This window comes from Enhydra lutris, unplaced genomic scaffold (genome assembly GCF_002288905.1).
Source record: "Enhydra lutris kenyoni isolate GAN:26980312 unplaced genomic scaffold, ASM228890v2 scaffoldscaffold26, whole genome shotgun sequence".
NCBI lineage: Eukaryota > Metazoa > Chordata > Mammalia > Carnivora > Mustelidae > Enhydra > Enhydra lutris.
The window spans coordinates 2,576,875-2,597,892 of NW_019154110.1; the positions used below are offsets into that span (position 1 = coordinate 2,576,875).

The window sequence follows — 21,018 nt, forward strand, 5'->3', positions numbered from 1 at the left end:
TTTTTTTTTTAAGTTTTTATTTGACAGTGATCACAAGCAGGCAGAGAGGCAGGCTGGGGGGCAGGGGGAGCAGGCTCCCTGCTGAGCAGAGATCCTGATGCGGGGCTCCATCCCAAGGTCCTGGGATCATGACCTGAGCCGAAGGCAGAGGCTTTAACCCACTGAGCCGCCCAGTTGCCCTGGGCTTAGCAATTCTTTAAGAAGGCTTCCTTTAGCCTTGTTACTGTGTTGTGAGAGGGTGTGCAGGTGTATGTAGGAGAAGGCTGTTGCCTTGGCTCTCCCTGGATTACTGTAATGGTCCCCATCAATTTTCCCCCTCTCTAGTGGCTTCGCTGCCCTGGTGCAGATTCAACATTGAAGCCAAATGGGTCTTTCTAACGCATAAACCAGATTCTGTCACTCCTTTGCTTAAAATCCTTCCACCCCATTATGTTGTCTAATGGATAAAATCCCAAACTTCCTCAGCTTGGCTACCCACCCTCCTTTAAATTGGTCCTTGCCTGCCTCCTGTGTCATCTCCCACTGCACCCCACCCATTATCGGCCAGATCACCTTCCTTACAGGGTTTGGGCTGTGGCGTTCTCTATCACTCCCCCCGCCTTTCTTTGACAGCTTCCTCCTGTCCTTCCAGATCCAGCTCAGGGTCCTGTTCTGTGGGGTGTTTTTCCTGATCGTTCCACTTTGTACCAGGGTTTTCTGCCACCCTGTTCATGCTGCTTTTACGTCAATCACTGATACTGTAATCGTGTTCAGATATTGTCCCAACACTATTGCCCACTCTGCCACTCGAGGTTGGGGACTTTAATGCTCTTTGCATCTCCTGTACAGTGTGGCCCAGGTGAATGGTCCTGTTGAAGGCAGGAAAAAAGTCTGTTTCAGCACTAGCAGGAATTCATCCTGTGGTCCCTTTGCTAGATGCTGCCATAATTAGGGAAGCAGAGGTCCCAGCTCTCAAGAAGGCTACAGTAGGACATTTTTTGCTTTCTTTCCTGACCCAGAATTAATCTGATTTATTTAAAAGTCCCCTTGTCTGGGAGGATTTATAATCCTCATTGAATCCTGTCTTTTCTAGGCTGTGTGGATGCCTGGGAGCCCAAAGTGCTACGGGCAGCGATGGGTGCACACTTCCAGGTGCCCATCATCAATAATCTGGACTGGGAAACCTTGCCCAACTACCTGCCCACCAACACCCGGGTCTACGTGGCTGACAACTGTGGCCTTCATGCCCAGGCCCAGCTGTCTAATAAAGCCAGTGACCATGGCTGGGTATGTGAGCGACGACTTTCGAGGTTGCACAAGTATGAGGAGGAGGTGGAGGAGGAGGAAGACGATCTAGAACCTGGAGCCGGTAAAGCCTGGCTCCCTGAACTTGAGGTCCAGAGCTATGACTTGGACTGGACAGAAGCACCAGCAGCTGTGGTGATAGGTGGGGAAACCCACGGCTTGAGCCTGGAGTCCCTGCAGTTGGCCGAGAGCACCGGGGGCAAGCGGCTGCTGATCCCCGTCGTGCCTGGTGTGGACAGCCTGAACTCGGCTATGGCTGCGAGCATCCTGCTTTTTGAAGGGAAGAGACAACTGCGTGTGAAGGCAGAACACTCGAGCAGGGATCGAGTTAACCACTGAGAGGGAACCTGGAAGTCAGTCCTTGATTTAAAGGGTCCCAGCCCCTCCTGCATTGTTAGGAGATAGAGGCAGTAACTTGTGGCTTCCCAGGCCACATCCAGGAGGCAAGCGGTGGGCAAGGTGCTATTATATGGTTACTGGAAAAATAAGGATTTCCACGGGTCTCTGCTTATCCTCAAGAACAACAAGGGTAAGAATTCTTCCTGAGCTATCCTCTTGCTCCCTAACAAAACTTCCTCTTGAGAGAACCCAGAGATCGAGCATGATTTGTGTCCCAACTGGTGGCAGAGTGGGATTGCTTTGATAACGTTTGAGGGGAGCGGTTTTGGCAGGAACAGTCCCAGGCGGACGGCCTGGACTCACTGCTATGGGGCCCTACTGTGATCTGGTTGGCCCAGGACCTCATGCAGATGTTCCATGCCTGTGGCCCGCATGTTGTTCTTGAGCCCCTCCATGCCCTGTCAGCTTTTAGAAGGTCGGAGGACCCACAGACTTTGTGCTGTGCTGAGCCCACCAAGGCTGGGGCCTGGCCCTCTAGCTTCACAGAGCCGTACTGCCTGGCCCACCAGCGGGCTGAATCTGGGAGGCAATGCGGGGACCTCTGCCACTGGAGTCTGTTGACATTTGTTCTCAACACCTTGGAAAAGTACTAAGAAAACAAGAGGTCACGAACAGGAAGTTCATGCCTTTCCAGCATGAAACCGGCCTCCTGCAGCTTTGTCCTGGATTATTTGTTCCTGCTGAATCTTGTTACAAAATAAAGATCAAGGAAAGAGCAACAAACCCTATGCCTTGTTCCAGTAAAAACAAAACTGTAAAAAGAAGTATACCTATCCTGTAACTCTCAGCCTATTCTGTCACATCAGGTGAAAGAAATTTACATCCCATTCACTTGGCAGTCAGTGGCTCATATACCGTGACTTATGAGTTCCTGCATATTTGTGATGATCAGTCAGCAGAGCAGAGGGCGCGCTCTCCTTTCTTCAAAATGACCACGGGGGAAGCAGGTGGTGGCGGAGTCTTTTGAACGATGATAGAAAATTGCTCTCTTACATTCTTTTCCATCTGAAGACCAACATTTGTTTTTTTTGCCACTTCCCCAGGAAATCAGAATAAAAAATGAGCAAATGAGCAGTACATGACAAGCACGGTCTCAGAGACGCTGTGGGATGGTTGGTCCCCGGGCTCCTCTCCTTGCCTTTGTGCGGAGCGAGCGCTGTGGGTGATTTTTGCCACAAGGTGGCAGCCGTGCTTCAGAGCCACTCCCAGCCCTGAAGGAGGGGACGGGGGTTTCCTGGATTCAAGTTGTTGGAAATGCTGGAGTCTGGTCTCTCCACAGAGAGCAGGCCTGTGTTCTTGTGTTCAGAGGGGCAGAAGGTGGAGAAACATCCAGCGTCTGGTTCTCAGCAGAATCTGAGGCCTAGGTAGACGGCAGGCCAAACACTAAGGAGGAATCGGAGGTGGGAAGTGGCTGCAGCAAGATAAAAGCAGCCCAACTCCTTCCCTGGAGTGGAACGTCTGGGAAGGCAGCTCTGGGCAAATGCTGCTGTCCCCGGATGCCTGCAACTCCCCTTGGGAACCCTCACCCTGGTTTGGAGCTTCGGGGCAGGGAGAGCTACAGAGCCCTTTCCCAGCCCCCCAGCCCCACCGGCCAGCTTGCTATGAGAATCCTGTCCTTAAGGCCCAGAGGGTGAGCAGACCTCTGGGGACAGGTTTCCACCAGTTTCACCTGGACCTCCTACCCCTTGCCCCATGGTTGATAGGAACACCTACTGTACCCCTCCAAGCTGAGCTGCCTTTAGCTCTACTTTGGACATCTTGCCCCTTCAAGGCCCCAGCAGCAACACCTCACCGGGGGTCCTAGGACTAGTGCTGAAAGCACACTGCAGGGCCCAGATGTCCCTCTCCCCCTCCAATCCTGGGGCCCAGCCCCTCACCCCACCCTTCCCCGGGAGCAGATCTGGCTGGCTCACTTAAAATAATTTTAGGAAACACTCATGTAGGCATCTTTAAACTCCAGGAACTTACATTCTGTCTTCCATCAGTGAACATGCAGAGGTAATGAGCTAGAAGCCAAGTGAACGGATGAGCTCTTTATTGCTGTGGGCGACTGAAAAGTCTGAACAAGGTTGCCCTGTTTTATCGGTGCGGCTGAGACAGAGCAAGCTGGACTGCCCTGGCTGGACTCGGGAAGCCTCAGCCAAGGCCAACGCTCAGGGGCCAGGCGTAACCCGAGTCCGAATCTGTTGGAGGTGGCACTGGTTCTCTTCCTACTACATTTGTTGTAGGGAAGCTACCTTCAGCTGAAGCCGCCTGTTTGGAGGGCCCTCCTCAAAGCTGCTGCTACTTCAGAATGCAAGAAGGGAATAAGGGTTGGGGAGGGGACAGGGTTGCAGCAGGCTCTGGCCTCCCACCTTCCCTCTCACTTCTGTGATGGGAGGTATGTATGTGTGTTGGGGTGGGGGGCGGGGGGTGGGAGTGCATACTGACTGCAGACCGGGAGGCATAGTGGCTTCTGACTCGGTTGGGGACTTCCTTCCACATCCTGTGATGCCCAAAGATTTCCTTTTTAGCCCTGGGTCCCAACATCATGCCTCCTACTGAATCCTAGTTCTAGCCCGTGTGGGTGACTGGCTTGTGTGAGGCACGAGCACCCAGGAATCTGGACTTGGGGCTGCCTGCCTCCTTTGGGCTACACACTGGCCGACAGGCTTCCATGAGTTGGTGCGTTATTAACAGAAGTCCAACAGTCCTTCAGAACAAGTCCTACCCAACTACAACCACACACTTCCTGGCTTGGGAAGTATTCCAAACCCCCAAGGGGCTGGAACACATTGTACCTTAAACAAAGCAGATTTTCTTCATGCTTTCACATTTGAGGCATACCCAGGACGTCCTAATGTCATAGTTCCCCCACTAGACGGAAAAATCCCAGCCATAAAGTAGACCCAACATAAAATTCTCCTGTAAACTGCCCTCTGCTTCCCGGAAAATATATCCTTTGCACCATTTACTAACACTGAACAATCAAGAATGAAGCTAATAGGCAACGGCCATTTGTCAACAAAGAATTCTCCCTTGGGCGACCTGCTTGGATGTAAGCCATGGAGTCAGCAAAGAGGGAGCCTGGGTGCCTGGGTGGCTCAGTGGGTTAAGCCTCTGCCTTTGGCTCAGGTCATGATCTCAGGGTCCTGGGATCAAGCCCCGCATCGGGCTGTCTGCTCGGGGAGCCTGCTCCCCTCCTCTCTGCTTGCCTCCGACTACTTGTGATCTCTGTCAAATAAATAAAATCTTTTTAAAAAAAGTGGGGGGGGGGGTGGTTCAGGGAAGTTGAAAGATCCCAAGCTGTGGGCCTCGGGGTCAGTCTTTGGGGTCAGTACTCCATTCACACGGCATCACCCAAAGGAGCCACAGAGGGCCACTGTGGAAGCTCCCCACCATCCACATGAGGTCATGTGCTAGTCCTATGGGGCAAGCACTGGCCTCCCCAGCCTGGCCCAAGAAGATGGCTTACAATCAGGATGTGTCTGCACCTGTGTGCAGGGGACTGGGCCAGGTGCCTGCTCAGATCCCTCCTGGAGCTACGAGCCAAGTCTACACACATGTGCAGGTGCGTGCGTGCGTGTGCGCGCACACACACACACACACACACACACACACACACAGGAACACTTGGTATTCTCCCTAAGTTGACACCTGTCTGGGTCCTGCTGATCTAATCTTGGACCATGGTTCTGTCTCTAGATCACTGCAGAGCTCCGTGTGCTACCCCAGAACAAGGCAGCAGGAGGAGAAAACAGCTTTTGTGTCTTTAATTAGGCAAGAGGCAAAAACAAAGTCTGGCTGAAAATTTACCACTTGAAGCTTGGCTGATGCCAAAGACAGTGCCAGCTCCCTGTGCTTGGGTAAGCAAGAGCCACTGCATTTGAGGACACACTTGGCAATGGTGGGTGGGTCGGGGTTGGAGCAGGGGAGCAGGCAGCCACCTCACTCCTGGAAAGGAAGCTTCAGTCGCGGGCGCGCACTGCATGCACCAATTCCAAACACACTCCCTTTCTCTTAACCGGATCTTTATTGTTGAGGACAGGTTAAAAAAAAAAGTCTCATCTCTGTTGTGAAAACAGGTAGAACAGGATATGGAGGTCATTGTGGCGAGCACAAGATCTGGAACCCCAGGGTGGCATCTTTCCCGCCCACCTTCCTGCCTCCAGGCACGGGTTCCCTCGCAGCTGACCAAAGCCCTTGAATAGATCACAGCCGGGGTTTTAACCTGCTTCCAATTAGTGACAAGAATTAAGGTACCTTGGAGCTGCTTAGTGGGACTTGGGAAGCCACCCACATCGTCTGCATCAAGAACCTTGAGGATCTCTGGCACTAATGAGACGGGGTTTTGCTGGCATCGGCGAAGTAGTCTTCTCGCAGCGTTTGCCCTCAGAGCCGCCATATATACCCAGAACTTGCTTGTCGTAAACCTTCCCACTGATCTCAACCCACATGCCGCTCTAAAAGGGGAATTCTGGTGACAAGGATCCAGTGGCCCTTATGGGCAAGTAGTTCAGTCAGCCCTGTAAGGCCCTAGAAGAATCACAGATGACCTAATTTGTCTGCTGCAGGGACTTACAGGGACCCCTCACGGGACTGGGTTCCTTCTGCACCAGTAGAGAAGAGACTTCTCTTCCCAGGCTATCATGATACAGGACACAGGCAGAAATCCAAGGAACTCCATCTTCCAAGTGAGGGGAGCTCACCTTGTCCTTGCATCCGCCACACTCCCAGAGGAGAGTTCCCAGAGAAGTCCCTAGCCCAAGCTAGAGCTAGGGTTGCCCATTCTTCACAGGGAGAGCTGCGTGGGGTTCCCTGTTTTGGCAACTGGCCTCGGGCTTCAGAGCATGTGCTCCCCTCTGGGGAGGGAATGAGCACCAGTGTCCACAAGGAGGCCTGTGATCGGGGAATCCACCCTCTGCCAGCGCCGAGCAGACCCAGGAGAGATGGCAGCCGGAGCTCCAGCAGGGATCTGCCTGTGGTCCGCTAAGCCAAAGGAGCTCCTCGGCCTTAGATGACCAGTTCTTCACAATTCTCAAACACCGCTACTAAAGCCTCCAAAGAAAGTCAAGAGGATCTTGTATGTCCCCCCGCCCCTCCCCAGAGCCCAGCACCACGAGCAAAAAGATTTTTGTTACGAAGCACAGGAAGGGCCAAGTTGTTGATAATGTCCAGAGATGCCTGCTTTATTTCTCGCTAGGCGGATGCATTTCAGGCTTGTGACAAGTGACTGATTACCAGCTAACTCTGAACCTCCGAACTACGAATCAACAATCAAGTCAGCAAGGAGCAGTGCTGTCAATAGCTGACCAGCTGACGGGGCTCTGGGGGACGAGTGGAGCCAAGGGTAAGGCCTGTGATCGCATGAAAGGCCCTAACGCCTGGTTAAGAGAGGCCCAAACCCTGTGAACCCCTAGGCGAAGCCCTCCACCCCAAGTGCCAAGGACACAGCTGTTAACTTCCTTCTGTGGGAGCCAAGCTACCTGAGCCTAGCCGCGTGCATCCAAGGCCCACTTTTAGTGGACACGTCCTCTGATCCCCCTGCCACCCTAGGACACAGCTCTTTGTGCAGGTTCTTAGAAAAAAAAGCTAGGCTTCTGGTAATTTCTTGTCTCTTTTTAGTTCTGCTTTAAAAAGAAAAAAGGGATGACGGGTAACCAAAGGCGGACACAGGCACCTCGGCAGAGCTGCAGCGGCCCCAGGCCCAGAGCTGGGCCGAGTCAGAGGTCTGTGCCGGTGAGGCGGGGCTCCTCTAAGGACACAGGGCCGGGTGCCTCCCGGGAAGCTGTCCAAGAGGGGGGAATTTATTAACAAAACTCCAAGACCATAGAGGCTGTCCGTATGAGAAGGCAGAAACTTGGAGAGGTAAGATCCAGGAAGAAAGATGTAAGGAAAAAACGAGAAGCTCGTTCTTATCATGTGGCGGTAGGAGCTCAGAGGAAGCCATCACTACATGAATCACTACCAGAGCTACGCTTTTTCTCCCCGAGAAAGAACACGAGCTTCCTTTGAGATCTTGAGATCCCCTGGCCCAAGAACTGACTGCCAAGCTGGTGTTTTCCCCTCGCACCAAGAGAGACGAAGTCACTTAGGAGAAAGGAGGTTCTCGTCAGCAGCTCCCTTTCCCTCACTGAGCTGTGCTGGGCCCTGCGCGAGCGTGCGGACACCAGGGGTGGGACCAGAGCTCCAGTGTGCTGTCCCTCCATGTTCGTTCGGCACAAGACCACCTGGCAAATACTTCGCTGAGAGCTAGTGACTGGGAGCAGGCCGGAGTCCTGGTTCTGGCCGGGTTCTGCCAGCCCTGTGGATCCCAAGCAGAGTCTCCAGACACAGTGGGGTTCTTCTGCTGCGGAGAGGAGGTGCACCTTGGGGTGCTAGCTGAGGAGTTAATGCAGAAAACAAGGCACCACAGAGAGGTTGGACACTTGGGTTGTATGATTCAGGACACGCTGGAAAAGTCCAAGGGTGGAGGGAAGGAGAGGGAGAAGGAAGAGGAGAAGACCGAGTTTTTAAATAACATCTCCTGAGGCTGGAGCCCCCTTAGATGGGCTCTGGTTTGAGCTTTTCTGCTAGGAAGTCATTCACAAAGGCCTCCACAATGGCAGGGGTGATCTCTTCCACATCCATCACGTACTTGGCCCGGGCCGACATGTCCAGAATGGTGAGCAAAGGGGCGGCCTCGGGCAGGTTGGTGTAATCGCGCAGGGAGTCAGTCATGTCGTCCTGGAAGTTACCAAAGGGAGAGAAAACCAGTAAGTCTTCGAGAAAGAGGAGAGAAGAGTCCCCTGCGGCATCCCCCCCAGATGGCAGGGAAAGCTGCCCCTCCAGTGTCCTGAAGAGTGGGTGGCCCCCGGGAAAGATGGGCTCTCAGAGAACAGGGAGCAGCGGACTCGACCCTGCCTTGAAGAATACTCTGCATCTCGCCAGACCACCAGACAAGTCCTCTTTCTTCCTTAGCACAGAAGCAACCTCTGCTTGCTAAAAATGTGTTGTCCTTTAAAGACTTCTTTTTGCCATTATCTCTTCAATTATCTGCAGCCCCACTCTGGGTATCTGAGGCCAATCTGGACTTCCAACTCTGGAATGATGTGAACAGAAATGGCTCACTGTCCCCATCCCACCCCTAAGGTTTAGGGGGCAGGAGCTGCACAGCCAGTTCAGAAGACAGGGTTTGTGAAGCTTATACGGGTGCCTATAACTGACCACACATTCCCACGGACTGGACTGTCCAGGTGAATTTCCCTTATTAATTATAAAAGCAAACCCAGAACCCCGAAGACTAGTAGAAGAATTTGTAAGGGAGCAAATATTTCAGACCACTTCTCATTTGGTAGAGAGCAGGAAACGGACTCCACACTCCCACCCCAAGGCCATCTCCCTATAAAACAGCACACACAGCCTTCTGAAGTGGAGGAAGGCCCAGGTCTCTCTGCACAGGAAGGGCTCGGGGCACTCCTGGCCTTAAATGCTGGCGAGCAGGAGGCACGAAATTTACCAATCACTGGTTTCTCAGACAAAAACCATTCCTTTTTCAAAGGGCAGATCTTTAGGAAGATGATTAGAAATAGCACACACTTCCAGCAACGCCCGGTGATTCAGCATCTCTGTTCTGGTTGACCCCCCGCCCCCCGCAGGCCCTCCGCGTGGGTTCATCAACCATCTCCAGGATAAGCAGAGGGGAGGCTCCTGGAAGACGACGGTCCACCGAACTCTCACTAGGAGGTCTGGGCCAAGCTGACTGAGCACAGTACTGTAGCCCCTCCCCTCTCCCTTGGAGGAAACCACGGGGAGATGAATTTTAATGTCTACTAAGGCTTCAGTGGGATGACTTCTGCCCTCAGAGCACAACAAATGCCCTTAGCTCCAGAAGGAGTGGGAGACATCACAGTCCTGGCTCAGAGGTGCCCCCATCAGTGCCTGATGAACCAGCACCCCACGCCCAGCCCCTTCCATGCTGCCTGGCTTCTGAGCATGGACGGCCAGGGAATGGGACTAAGAGAGCTACAAGGTCAGGAGCCCAGGTCAAGTGCACAGCAATGACAGGATGGCCAGGTGGGGAGCTGGACAGCAGAGGATTCTGTCAGACCCTCCCCCGTCCTGGTGCAGGCATCCTGCCCTTGGGGCCTGGCCACCTGCAGGACCACATGGACAGGAGTGAGAACACTGCCTCAGGGAGTCCCACTGAGCTCACGCTGTCTTTTGCACAACCCACTTAATGTGTGGCCCTGATAAGTCACTTCTGTGAGCCCAGGCCTTGTCCCCTGTAAAATGCATTCAAGAACGACGCTCTCAGGGTTAGGTGCGAGCCAGCAGATGAGCCAGCAAGTGCGCATGCCCGGCGGGCGCCCTCCAAGCCTCGCTGTGCTCATCTGTGAAACATAATGAAGCCGTTCCCAGTCCAGGGGGTGGGGCGGTGGGGAGGAACATGGGATGGTGCCCCTCAACCTCGCTGCCTGGTACACAGAAGACCCAAATGCTCCTTTTCAGTCACATGCCTAATGCACTCACTGAAGCTCCCCAGCCCCACCCCTGCCCCCTGGCTCCGCTAGTCTGTTGTGCACCCATCTTTCCTCTCACAGCCGTCTGAAAGGGGTTAGAGTTTAATACATTCAGAGCAGCCTCCATTTGTGCTTTGTGTGGAGGGGGCTTGTGTCACCCCAAGGCAGGGTCCTGTGAACCTGCTTTGTTCCCTCCACCCAGCAACAGAGCAGGGGGGAATTTAGCTGCCTGCGAGGGGCCCCGGCAGGGCTGAGCAGGGGTGGCTATTGAAACGGTGATGAATGGATGGTGGTTCGGGGTGTCTGGCCATGCGGGGTCTCAGGAGACCCCATCAGTACAGCGTGATATGAGTGCCGGGCTCCGACCCACTGGGATGCAGATGGGCGAAAGAAGGCAGGGGGCTTCCGAAAGGGTGTCTGTCCATCACCAGGTTTGGGCCGGCGCTGGGGTGGGGCGGGGGGAGATGGCGGAGCATGCGTGGACGGGCCGCCTGGGGGTGGGGACCGAGTCAGAGCAGCGACAGCCATCTTACAGGGACTCCTGCGTTGCCGGGATAGAGGCTCTGGCCCCCTGCGGGAGCTGGCCCAGCTCAACACCTGGCCTTCTCGCCCTGTGAGAAGTCCTCTGCGCAGTCCATCCCGCTGGAGGCCCTCAAGAGACAAGGCCTGGGGCGAGAAGAGATTGGGACAGCAGCAGTGTCCAACCTCAGCACCCTCCCCGGGGGCTGGGGAAATACAGGTCTGAGTCGTGGGTGTTGCCGGCCATGGGAAGCGCCCACTCTGCAGGCCAGGGCCCAGAGACTGGCCACGCAGACGCTTTGTAAAGCATCCCGGGCCTGGTTTGGACCCAGCCAGGAGGGAGGGAGTGCTGCTGACCATCTTTGTGGCTGCCACTCTTCCTAGCCGCCTGGGGAGCAGCCCTTTCCCGGGAGGGCGCCCCTGCGGCTCCGAGGCTGCCGAGTGGCAAACGAGGGAAGAAGGTACAGCAGCCACAGGAAATGGTTTTCCATATGGGATGACACACTTTTCATGCCACATCTGTCTGTGGGTTCTTCACCCCAGATCCTAGGGTTCCTTCTAATATCCCCTAGAGCTGCATCATGCACTTCCCAAAAGTTGGTCTGCTGAGCAGTCCGTGGGCCAGGCCCCAGCAGCACTCACCTCCCCCGCCACAAAGAACAGAAGTGGGGCTTCCTCCTCTTTGGCTTTGTACTTGGCAATGATCTTCTCGGCTATTGGCTGGATCAGCTGCTTGGCTGCCTCTGACTCCCCATCATCCTCCGAATCTGTAATGGGGAGAGAGAGACACGAGAAGCACTGGTTTGTGGAAGAGATGGAGTGGCGCCCCCTGAGGAAGCTGGGTCCAGGGCCTGAAATGCCTATTTGGGAAGCCCCTGCACGGAAGCAACATTTCCCCTGGGACACAGGCCTTGCCTCCGGGGTACATGGGGCCAGGGGGGTAGGGGCAGTCCGTGGCGCATGCGTACTACTGCACTGCGCTCCCGCAGGAACAACTCACTGACACCCCAGACACCGCTATTCTTTCCACCGAATTCATCACAAACCGGCCTTGGAAGCTGAGCTTTCCCGAAGCCAGGACCTGAGGTTTTTCTCTCAATCACAGAACCACAGAATGACCTCAGATCTGACCTCCTACTGAAGATGGCAGAAGGGGTGGTAGCTGGGGCATTGAGGAGGGGGTCAGGACTGCAGTCCAGTCTACAGCTTTGTGGCAATGGGGAGGCACTGGGACTCCTGGAAAGCCAACTTCATGGCTGGCTGGATTCATCAGGGAGAGGATGGACTGCCTTCCCTGGATGCCCCAGAGTCCCTGTTAGTCATCTCTTGCCTCCAATGAAAGAACAGCGGGGGAGCAACTCCGGGGGGCCCTGGGGCTCACTTCTGCAGGACCTTGTAACCCACAAGACAACGGGAGGCAGGCAGCAGGATTTTCACCCAGGAATGCCACACGGCCCCAGGGGCCCGCAGCGTGCAGCTGTGGCAGGAACTATTCCTGACCCACTGTGTGATGCTGGGAACTCACTTTGCCTCTCTGGGACTTCCTAACCAACTTCTAGAGAGGGCCTGTGAGATGCAACTGTCCCTCAGTTCAGAACGATTCCCTAGAGGCCCTGTAATGTGGGTATGTGAGCCAGCAGCAGGCAGCAAAGCCCCGAGGACAAGGATTCCCCAAGACCATCCTTCCCCAGGAGACCTCTTTTCTCCAAGCACAGCGACCTGCAAGTTGGTTTGCTGGCTTCCACACCAGACTTCCAGAGCACCTCCCCTACCCACCCCATCAACTAAATGGGTTTCGCAGCATCTCAGCTGTGGATCCTAGGACTCCAAATTATTTTGAGTTGGAGCTGAGTAACATGTCCCAAGGCAGAAGATGAGGTGGCGCCTGGCCAGCAGTCGCTCCTTTGCAAAAGGAACAGAGGTCACCCCACAGGTCTACAGGGAGCCTGGAGTGAATGTTCTGGTGTCTTCCTGCCCCGCAGAACAGCCCCCCCACTGAATAGAGAGTGGGGAGACTGAGAGGGACACCTGGCCTGAGATGCGGCCCTGTGGCTAGGGTGGGGGTGGGGCCTTCGCCCAAGGGGGCCCAGCCTGCAGCTGCCGCAGCCGGCTTCCTTCCAACAATGGGTCTGGTCGTGGGGGCCGGGCTCCAGCCTGACCTATTCTTCCCAGCCGGCAGTCTAGGAAGGAAAGCACAGAGCCAGCTCCCAGAACCCCTCCCGCAGGGGCAGAGCCATGAATAAATCATTGGGGTCAAAAGCAAGGCTGCTGGGAGAGACAAAGGCCCAGGCTTGGCATTGTTCCTGACAGAAAGAAGCTGCAGGGACAGACACCCCCCAAATGTGAGATCCTTTGAGTCCGGCCCACCCTGGGACTCCTACCAGGATTCCTACCTACGAACAGGACAAGGCAGGGGCCCTCATTGAGCTGCACAGCATTGGAGTCCGAGAGCTCCAGCACGGGCTTGGGGTGCCACGGGAACTCCCTGCAGTCCTCATCATTCAGCACTTCCACTCGCCCCTGCCGCGTGATCACCTCCCCCTGGGGGTCCAGCACGATGAGGGTGGGGATGCCTGCAAGGGAGAGAGAGCTTGGTTGAGAGTCTGGAAGTGCTGGGACGGGTTCCAGGCTCAGTCACTGAACAGCCACAGGACTCCCTTGCGACTTGCCCAAGGAAGCCGGCAACTCCCTTCCCCTCTCCTGGCCTCATGGTCTCAGTGTCCCCCACTGCAGTGTGGGAAATGGACAACACTTCCCTCCTCTCACTTTGTAAAGATCGACAAGGTAGGGCATTGAAAGAACTTAGCACCGGAAACACGCAATAAATCCTCAGGAGATCCCAAAGAAGGCACCCCAGCCACCTGCAGGGGACCGAAAACCCAAGCAAAGGGTGTGAAAACACAGGCCCATGCGGCGTACTTGCCAGCCTGCCAGTGTGAGGGCGGGGGAGCCTGGGGCAGGGGCTGCACACAACAGGGGACAGCTGGCTGCCGGGGAGCCCGCGACCCCACCCCCATCTCCAGCCCTGCTGCCTGGAGAGAGAGGGTCCTGGGCTGGAGTAAGACATGAGACACAAGACTCCCAGCAAACCACACACATTCCCAACCATCAAGCCTCAAGTGAGAAACCAGAGAAAACCCCATCCTGGTTATGGTCGCATTTGGGATTTCTACCTCCTGGCTCTTTGTACCCCACTGCCCGCTGCCTCTCCTCCATCCAGGGTACCCCCTACCAACCACAGCCCACAGCCACGGCTCTGTCCTCTTGGAGATACTTGTCTCTCCACTGACAGCAGCTCCCTTCCCCCACCCCTGCCCCGCCCCCAACCAGCCACCTCTCCTCTGGAGCTGACCAGAGCTTTAATTTTATCTGGGCCAGTGACAGCCATAGCAATTTAATATTTATAGATTCAGAAGTATTCAGTGAGTAATTTGCTCTACTGACATTTTACTTCTCTGTGGGGGGAAGAAGGGGCAACAGCCGTCGAGGGACCAGGAATATGGCCCCAGTGTTTTGTAACCTGGTGCGGCTGTTGGCTCAGCAGGGAGGCAGTGGTACACCTGACTTCAAAAGGACTTAAACAAGTCCATTATGTTCACACCTATTAGAAGAAGTGGCTTGGCGTGTCGGAGAACCGGTCCACAGAGAAATGGAGAACTGCCATTCCCACTGTATCACGTACAGACGCACGCAGCCGGGGCTCCTGGGGGCTTCTGGGACATCCTCAGGACTGGCCAGGCCTCCTGAGTTGTGTCACACAGAGCACACAAGAGATCTGGGGTGTTTCCAGTTCCATCCTGACAGCTGCAGCTCAGCCTCCAAAATCTGGGCTCCCCATCCCCGAGGATGGGTGGACGCCGCATCCTGAGGGATGGACGCGGACACCGCGACAGGCCATCCGGCTGTTGGCGAATGCCTCCTGTAGCCATACCCCATCTCAAATAGGCTTTGGTAAAGTTCTTGGCAATTACAAGTGCTAGGTTGAACCGGGGCCTGCCTCCTACTATGATTAGACAGAGCAGCTGGCCTGTTTGTAGCCCAGATGTGGGATGCTGAGCTGGTCTGTGGAGAACACACAGGCAGAGGACAGAGAAGTGAAGAAAAGTAAAACCTGAAGGCAAAGAAATCCACTTCCTGGTTTGGTGCCTCAGTTTCTCCAAGGGACTCCTAGTTTCTAAGGGGCCTTCTCGGTTACCATGACTATAGACTCTGAAGTCCCTGCTGCTGGGGTGTGGCAGGACAAGGACATGGGAGCCCCAGACTGGCTGCTGAGGCATCCTCAGCTGATTCCACCAAGGAACAGCACCGCCCCGGGCCTTGGCTCTCCCCAGCCCTTAGGTCACCCACCTAAGGTCATCGGGCCACAAGTGGCCACACTGAGACAGGAGCCCTGGTCTGCCTGTTGTTTTGCTACCTGGCCACTGCGGGTGGGGGCGCTCTCGAGTAGGCAAGGGACCCCCGCCCCCCAACCCGCCCCCAGCATCCACAGCTTTCTCCACTTCCTCCTCAAGGCTACAGAGGGAGGCTGGGGCTGCCATCCCCTCTTCCCTCTCCTCACCGCAGCAAGCCATCCCCACTCCCCTCGCTTGAAGCAGGTTCCCCCAGGCAGAGACTTCTAAGGAGAAAATAGGGCAAAGCCTCTAATGGGAAACTGAAAGGGAATGGAAAATTTCTAATCGATGCCTCTGTATGAAATAACTTCCACGCCAGCGAGGGGCTTCTCTGAAGGGAATGCAGAGGGAGCACCTCATCTCTGCTGGAGCTCGTCGGCTCCAGGCTGGGTTGGCCGGGATGGCTGAGGGAAAGCACAGGGAGAATTCTAAGGAAGATCCAGGCCACCCACTTAAACTTCCTGGAGCCTCATTTCCACAGCTGTCACAGGGGGTGGAGACCGTCTTCTCCTCTCTTGCTGGGTGTTGTGAGGAGCGAACAAGAGGATAAGTGTAAAACGCTGAGAGCGGAGAAATGAGTATAATCCATCAGCGCTAGCTCTTCTTATAAAGTGGTTCCTTCTTGCTAGTTTTGGTTGTCCCTGGGTTGATTATTTGGCCCCTGGGAAGGCAGAGGTAAGGAAGACTGGTGCCATAGCCTAGTGAGATCAACAGCAATCTCCAGGCTGGCTGGAGGAAGTTAGCTGAACAAACAGAACGCAGAGACAATGTCAACGACGCCGCGAGGACTGTGGGAACTCTGTGACGTCTACCACACACGGGGCTGGTGTCCATTTACTTGCGCCATTCCAAGCTTAACGCTGGGCAGAGGAAGAACATAACACGCCCCGGCTTCTAGAGAGAGCTTCTGCCTCAAGCCCTCGGCCCTGGGCAGCCGGGCTGGCCCACGAGCAGTGCCTACATGTCCCCTTCACAGTCTCCCTCAAAACCTGCAAAGAAAGAGCAAGGCCTCAAAGCCTGCTCCAAACGGTTTCCTCCTGGGAGGAAGCTATCTGTGAGTCTTTTTTTTTTTTTTAAGATTTTTTATTTATTTATTTGACAGACAGAGATCACAAGCAGGCAGAGAGGCAGGCAGAGAGAGAGGGGGAAGCAGGCTCCCCGCTGAGCAGAGAGCCCGATGCGGGGCTCGATCCCAGGACCCTGAGACCATGACCTGAGCCCATGACCTGAGCCGAAGGCAGCGGCTTAACCCACTGAGCCACCCAGGCGCCCCATATCTGTGAGTCTTTAAAACAATCTCAAAGCCATGTGTCCTGAGCCTGTCCTACATTGAGTTTGGCTGCTTTTCTACTGCAGGGGGAAGAGAAGCTTTTGAAGGAGGTGGCGGTGGTAGGGGCCTGGGACCGGGGAGCTCAGTCATATGGCACTTTGGGCAGCGGGACAGGAGCTGGGCAGGCTGTCACCCCGAGAGCTTTCTTTCTCTGCTTCTAGATGGCAATAGGATCTGAGGGGGCTGGGAGTCATCACACAAAGACTGCTGGGAGCTGGAAGAGAGAAATGGAGGAAAGGCAGCCCCTCGGCAGGAAGAGCAGGTGAGGGCGCATGGCTGGACAACACGCGTGATCCCATGGTGGGGACTACAGCAAGGAGGAAACAGTTTGTAAAATACAGTTAAATAGAAAGTAGCGAATATCCAGCACTGTGTGTGCGATTACAGCTCTGGGTAAGTACGTATGCGTGCGGACAGAGACCAAAAGGAACTCAGAACAGGAAAAACAAGTGTGTAGCAAGGCAGGAATGTGGATGAGAGGGATAGAGATCTGAGTTTTCTTAACCGGTGTTGTGATAAATGTGTATTAGCTTAAAATAAAAACCAAAGAAGAACTGGAGGGCAGTCAGGCATGGACGACATAAACAGACCGGGCCTGGGCCACATGGCTTGCCAGTTTCCTTCAGCAGCTCTGTCTGCACTCCCCGCTGGCTGACTCCCCCAAACCAGCCCCTGCCTGGAGAGCCCAGGGAGGAAGAGGGCAGCTGATCTGGGTGGTGAAACTCGGGAGAATCGCAAGGCAGGGTGCAGGGATGGCTCTGGCCAACTTGAACTTGGCCCGCAAGCCCGCAAGCCACTGGTGCCGCGTGTCTGTGACGGGAGGCACAAAGACATTTATGGTCCCGTTCTTCTAAGAAAGAGAAACCAGACCCAACGGAGTGTCCATCGACAGTGGAAAGGCTACGTAAACTGCGGCCCCTCCCACGGTGAAACCCTTTTCGGCACTGCAGAGAAATTAAGCAGGTATCAGTAGCAACAAGAAGTCTTGAACACGGAATGTTTAGTGAGAAAAGCAAGTTACAGACTGGTATTACAGCATGTCAGCACTTAAGTTTGCTTCTAAAAAACACACCTGGCATGGCTATTTATTATTCATGGATTTGTACATAGGCAGTAAAAATATGAAAACCAATTACGAAGATACACATGAAATGTATGGTAGCATTTCCCCCAGGGAGGGAGCCCAGCACTGCGGAGCAGCACGGGAGGCTCCCCTTTGTCTGTGTTCACGCACCCATTTGTTTAGATTTTCAACACCTGAAGCAAAACGGTCACTTCTAGCACCTGAAGCAAAACGGTGGCCACATGGGTGCTTATTCTTACCGTTTGTCCTTCCTTATTTTTTATTTTTTATGTTCTCCAAAGTAAACGAGACACCCAGAACGGGACACCGAGGCAGTGCCCAGCCCGCCCCCACCCAGGGCTCCAGGGCCAGCCCTCCAAACACTGAGGTCGGGCTATGAAACACACTGGCACTGGTCCCTCCTCACCCTCCACTGAAAAAAACACTGGAAAAACACGATCTCCAGATGGGTTGTTTCTGCACAAAATCAATAGGTTCTGCCTCAAATTCATTTTTTGATGGGGGCAGGAAAGAGGGCCAAGTTTGGGAAAGAGGGAGGAGGATGGCAGAATCAAGAGGAAGGCGGGAAAGGGAAGAGGAGGAGGAGGGAAAGGGGGCGACAGAGAAGCCAGAGAAGGTGATCCTGCTGCCCAGGGTCCTCCCACTGCCGCCCCCGCCCCCCCTACCCCCCAAGGCTGGAAGCACCATCCCACTCCAGGGCTGTTCTCCTGGAGGTGGGGCCTGCATCTGTCCCTGTGTCCCCTACACAGCCCTTAGGCTGTCTGCCCTCCCCAAAGGTCGGGGCCAGCAGAGGGGAGAGGAGGAACAAAACGCTAGGGCCCCCAACCCAGGAGAGAAGGGGCACTAAGCCTCCCTGCAAAGAATACAGTGTTCTCTGACAGCCAGGATTAGGCAATTGCTAATGGGATTTGCCTTTTGCCAAGTGTGTCTAAACCCTTTTCTTAGAAAGGCATTTTTAAACAGCTCCCCAGGCTGCATGAAGCTGGGGCAGTAGGGATACCTGGGACTCAGAGTAAAAGGGCCACTCCCATGGGACAAAGCCCAGGTGTCCTGGTGAAGCTGCAGGTTAACAGTGCCTGGGCTCAGTCCAGAGCACCAGAGGGAGCAGGGACCGGCTGCCAGCAGCAGCAGCAGCAGCAGCAGTGGCAAGAACGGGATTTTCGGCTTGGGCAGGGCAGGCGCAAGTTCGTCAAGGCCAGTCACAGGTCTGGTAAAGTCTTCAAGATCTGTACACTGCCACGGCCAGCTGCACAGGTAGCTCAACAAGGCATCTTATGCAATGTGTCCTTCGGGATGCTGGGTGGTGCTCGGAACCCAGCCAAGGTCTGGGTCCAGCTTCCAGGATGATCGTTTTCATTGGAGCTCGCTGGGATCACACAGGGAAGCTCTGTGCTCATGTGCCTCAATACACAAAGTGACCATCAGATCAGGGTGCCAGGTCCCTGTAAGGCACGGGCCAGGTGGAGGTGGCTTGGCTCGGGGTTGGGCAGGGGAATGTCCCGGGCGCTGATCTTCATCGGACGGCTTCAGGAGGAGACACAGACCCCGGGACACAGAGAGAGTCAGTCAGGAAGCGTGAGCTCTCCCAAACAGCCCTGCAGGATTTGCTGAAGACCGGATCCTCAAAACGGTAAGAACCCTCTACTGACCCTACGTACGTGTGGACTGTGTGTACCTGATGATATTGTAATATAGTAAGAAACACACAATTGGTCTTTATCCCCAGTTCCTGACACTGAGCTCCCCAAACCCTTGTAATTTCCTGGGAGGAAGGGGGTGAGAGGGACCTCCTGTTATAATACTCGGTCTTACAACATTTAATCTCGGATCCTGACACAAGAGCTTCTAAGACCCTTGGAATCTGGCATAATGGTGTCTTTGCATGTTAGTGAGGTGACCAGTGGCTGGGGACCTCTAAAAAGCTTCAGAGGGTGGAGTTTGGTGGCCAGAAAGGCCTGAATGGAAAGTTGGAACTTCCAGCCGGGCCCCTTGACCTCTGCCCCGGGGGGAGGGGAGAGGAGGACTGGAGGCTGAGCTAATCCACCATGGGCAGGGATTGAATCAATCCTATCTTTGTAATGGAATCTCCATAAAGATCCCTAACTGGTGGGGGCAGAGAGCTTTGGGTTGGGTTGGTGAGCGCGGGGAGATGCTGGGAGGGTGGTGTGCCCAGAGGACGTGGGAGCTCTGTGCCCCTTCCCACACACCCCAGGCATCAGGTCCCTCTGGCTCTTTCTGGCTTGTAGCCTTTACAATAAACATGAGAATAAATCGACTGCTTTCCTGAGTTCTATGGGCCATTCTAGCAAAGTACCAAACCCAAGGAGGGGGGTCATGGGCACCCCTGATTTATGGCTCGTTGGTCAGAAGCATGGGAGGCCTAGACTTATGATTAATGTCTGAAGTGTGGGGGTTCTGGTAGGACTGAGCGCTAGATCTGTGGGATCAGACACTAAGCCCAAGTAGATGGTGCCAGAATTTAGCTCACTTTTAGGACACCCAGGCGGTGTCATAGAATCCAGGAGGTGAGTGTGGAGGGAAAACCCCACACACATTTGGTGTCAGAGGTGTTGTAGGGGCGCCTGGGTGGCTTAGCTGGTTAAGTGTCTTGCCTTCAGCTCAGGTCATGATCTCAGGGTCCTGGGATGGAGCCCTGTGTCAGGCTCTCTGCTCAGCAGGAAGCCTGCTTCTCTCTCTGCCCTCTCTCTCTCTCTCTCTCTTTCTCAAATAAATAAATATTAAAAAAAGAAAAAAGACGGGAAAAAAAGTGTTGTGAGTAGAGGCACCTGGCTGGCTCAGTTGGTGGAGGGCGCAACTTTTTTTTTTTTTTTTTTAAAGATTTTATTTATTTGCCAGAGAGAGAGAGCAAGCGAGTACACACAAGCAGGCAGAGAGGCAGGCAGAGGCAGCGAAGAGAAGCAGCTTCCCTGCCGAGCAAGGAGCCCGATGCGGGACTCGATCCCAGGACCCTGGAATCATGACCTGAGCCGAAGGCAGCGGCTTAACCCACTGAGCCACCCAGGCGTCCCGGGTGCAACTCTTTTTAAATAAAAATTTTTTATTTTATTTATTAGAGGGAGAGAGAGTGAGACAGAGAACGAGTAAGCAGAGGGAGAGAAAGACCTGCAAGCAGACCATACTGAAGGCAGAGCCTGATGTGGGGCTTGACCTCATATCCCTGAGATCACAACCTGAGCTGAAATCAAGAGTCGGATGCTTAACCAACTGAGCCACTCAGGTGCCCCGCGTGCAACTCTTGATCTCAGGGTTGTGAGTCCGAGGCCCACATTAGGGGGAGAGATTACTTAAAAAGTAAAAAGAGCCCAGAATATACAGTCATACATATAAACACATCTGTTGAATGACTTTGGAGTTGTAACCAGAGAGTCAAACAAAGCTCAGAAAATACTCAGGATTCAATCAAAAATAATTTTCAGAGTTCCATAATGCTATGATGAGTAGAGAAGAATCGATAATTCCATCAAGGTCATAGGTATCAGAGCTGGACTGGAGGCAGTTAAATATCCTCAG

The 21,018-nt window shown here is 54.4% G+C and overlaps 2 protein-coding genes across 2 annotated transcripts in view; one reads left to right on the forward strand and one right to left on the reverse strand.

Annotated features, from left to right (window-relative positions):
* LOC111151388 (mitochondrial rRNA methyltransferase 3) overlaps positions 1 to 2,762 on the forward strand; it is an 8,365-nt gene extending 5,603 nt beyond the window's left edge. The window contains exon 4 of the mRNA XM_022509375.1: positions 1,073 to 2,762. Within this exon, the coding sequence (XP_022365083.1) occupies positions 1,073 to 1,623 (551 nt within the window). The 3' untranslated portion in view covers positions 1,624 to 2,762. The remainder of the gene's footprint in view (positions 1 to 1,072) is intronic.
* A 4,068-nt stretch (positions 2,763 to 6,830) lies between these two features.
* Positions 6,831 to 21,018, reverse strand: part of LOC111151377 (nucleoredoxin) — a 154,795-nt gene continuing 140,607 nt past the window's right edge. The window contains exons 6-8 of the mRNA XM_022509361.1: positions 13,076 to 13,255; positions 11,325 to 11,449; positions 6,831 to 8,388 (exon numbers count right to left, since the gene is read on the reverse strand). Coding sequence (XP_022365069.1) covers positions 8,206 to 8,388; positions 11,325 to 11,449; positions 13,076 to 13,255 — 488 coding nt within the window. The 3' untranslated portion in view covers positions 6,831 to 8,205. The remainder of the gene's footprint in view (positions 8,389 to 11,324; positions 11,450 to 13,075; positions 13,256 to 21,018) is intronic.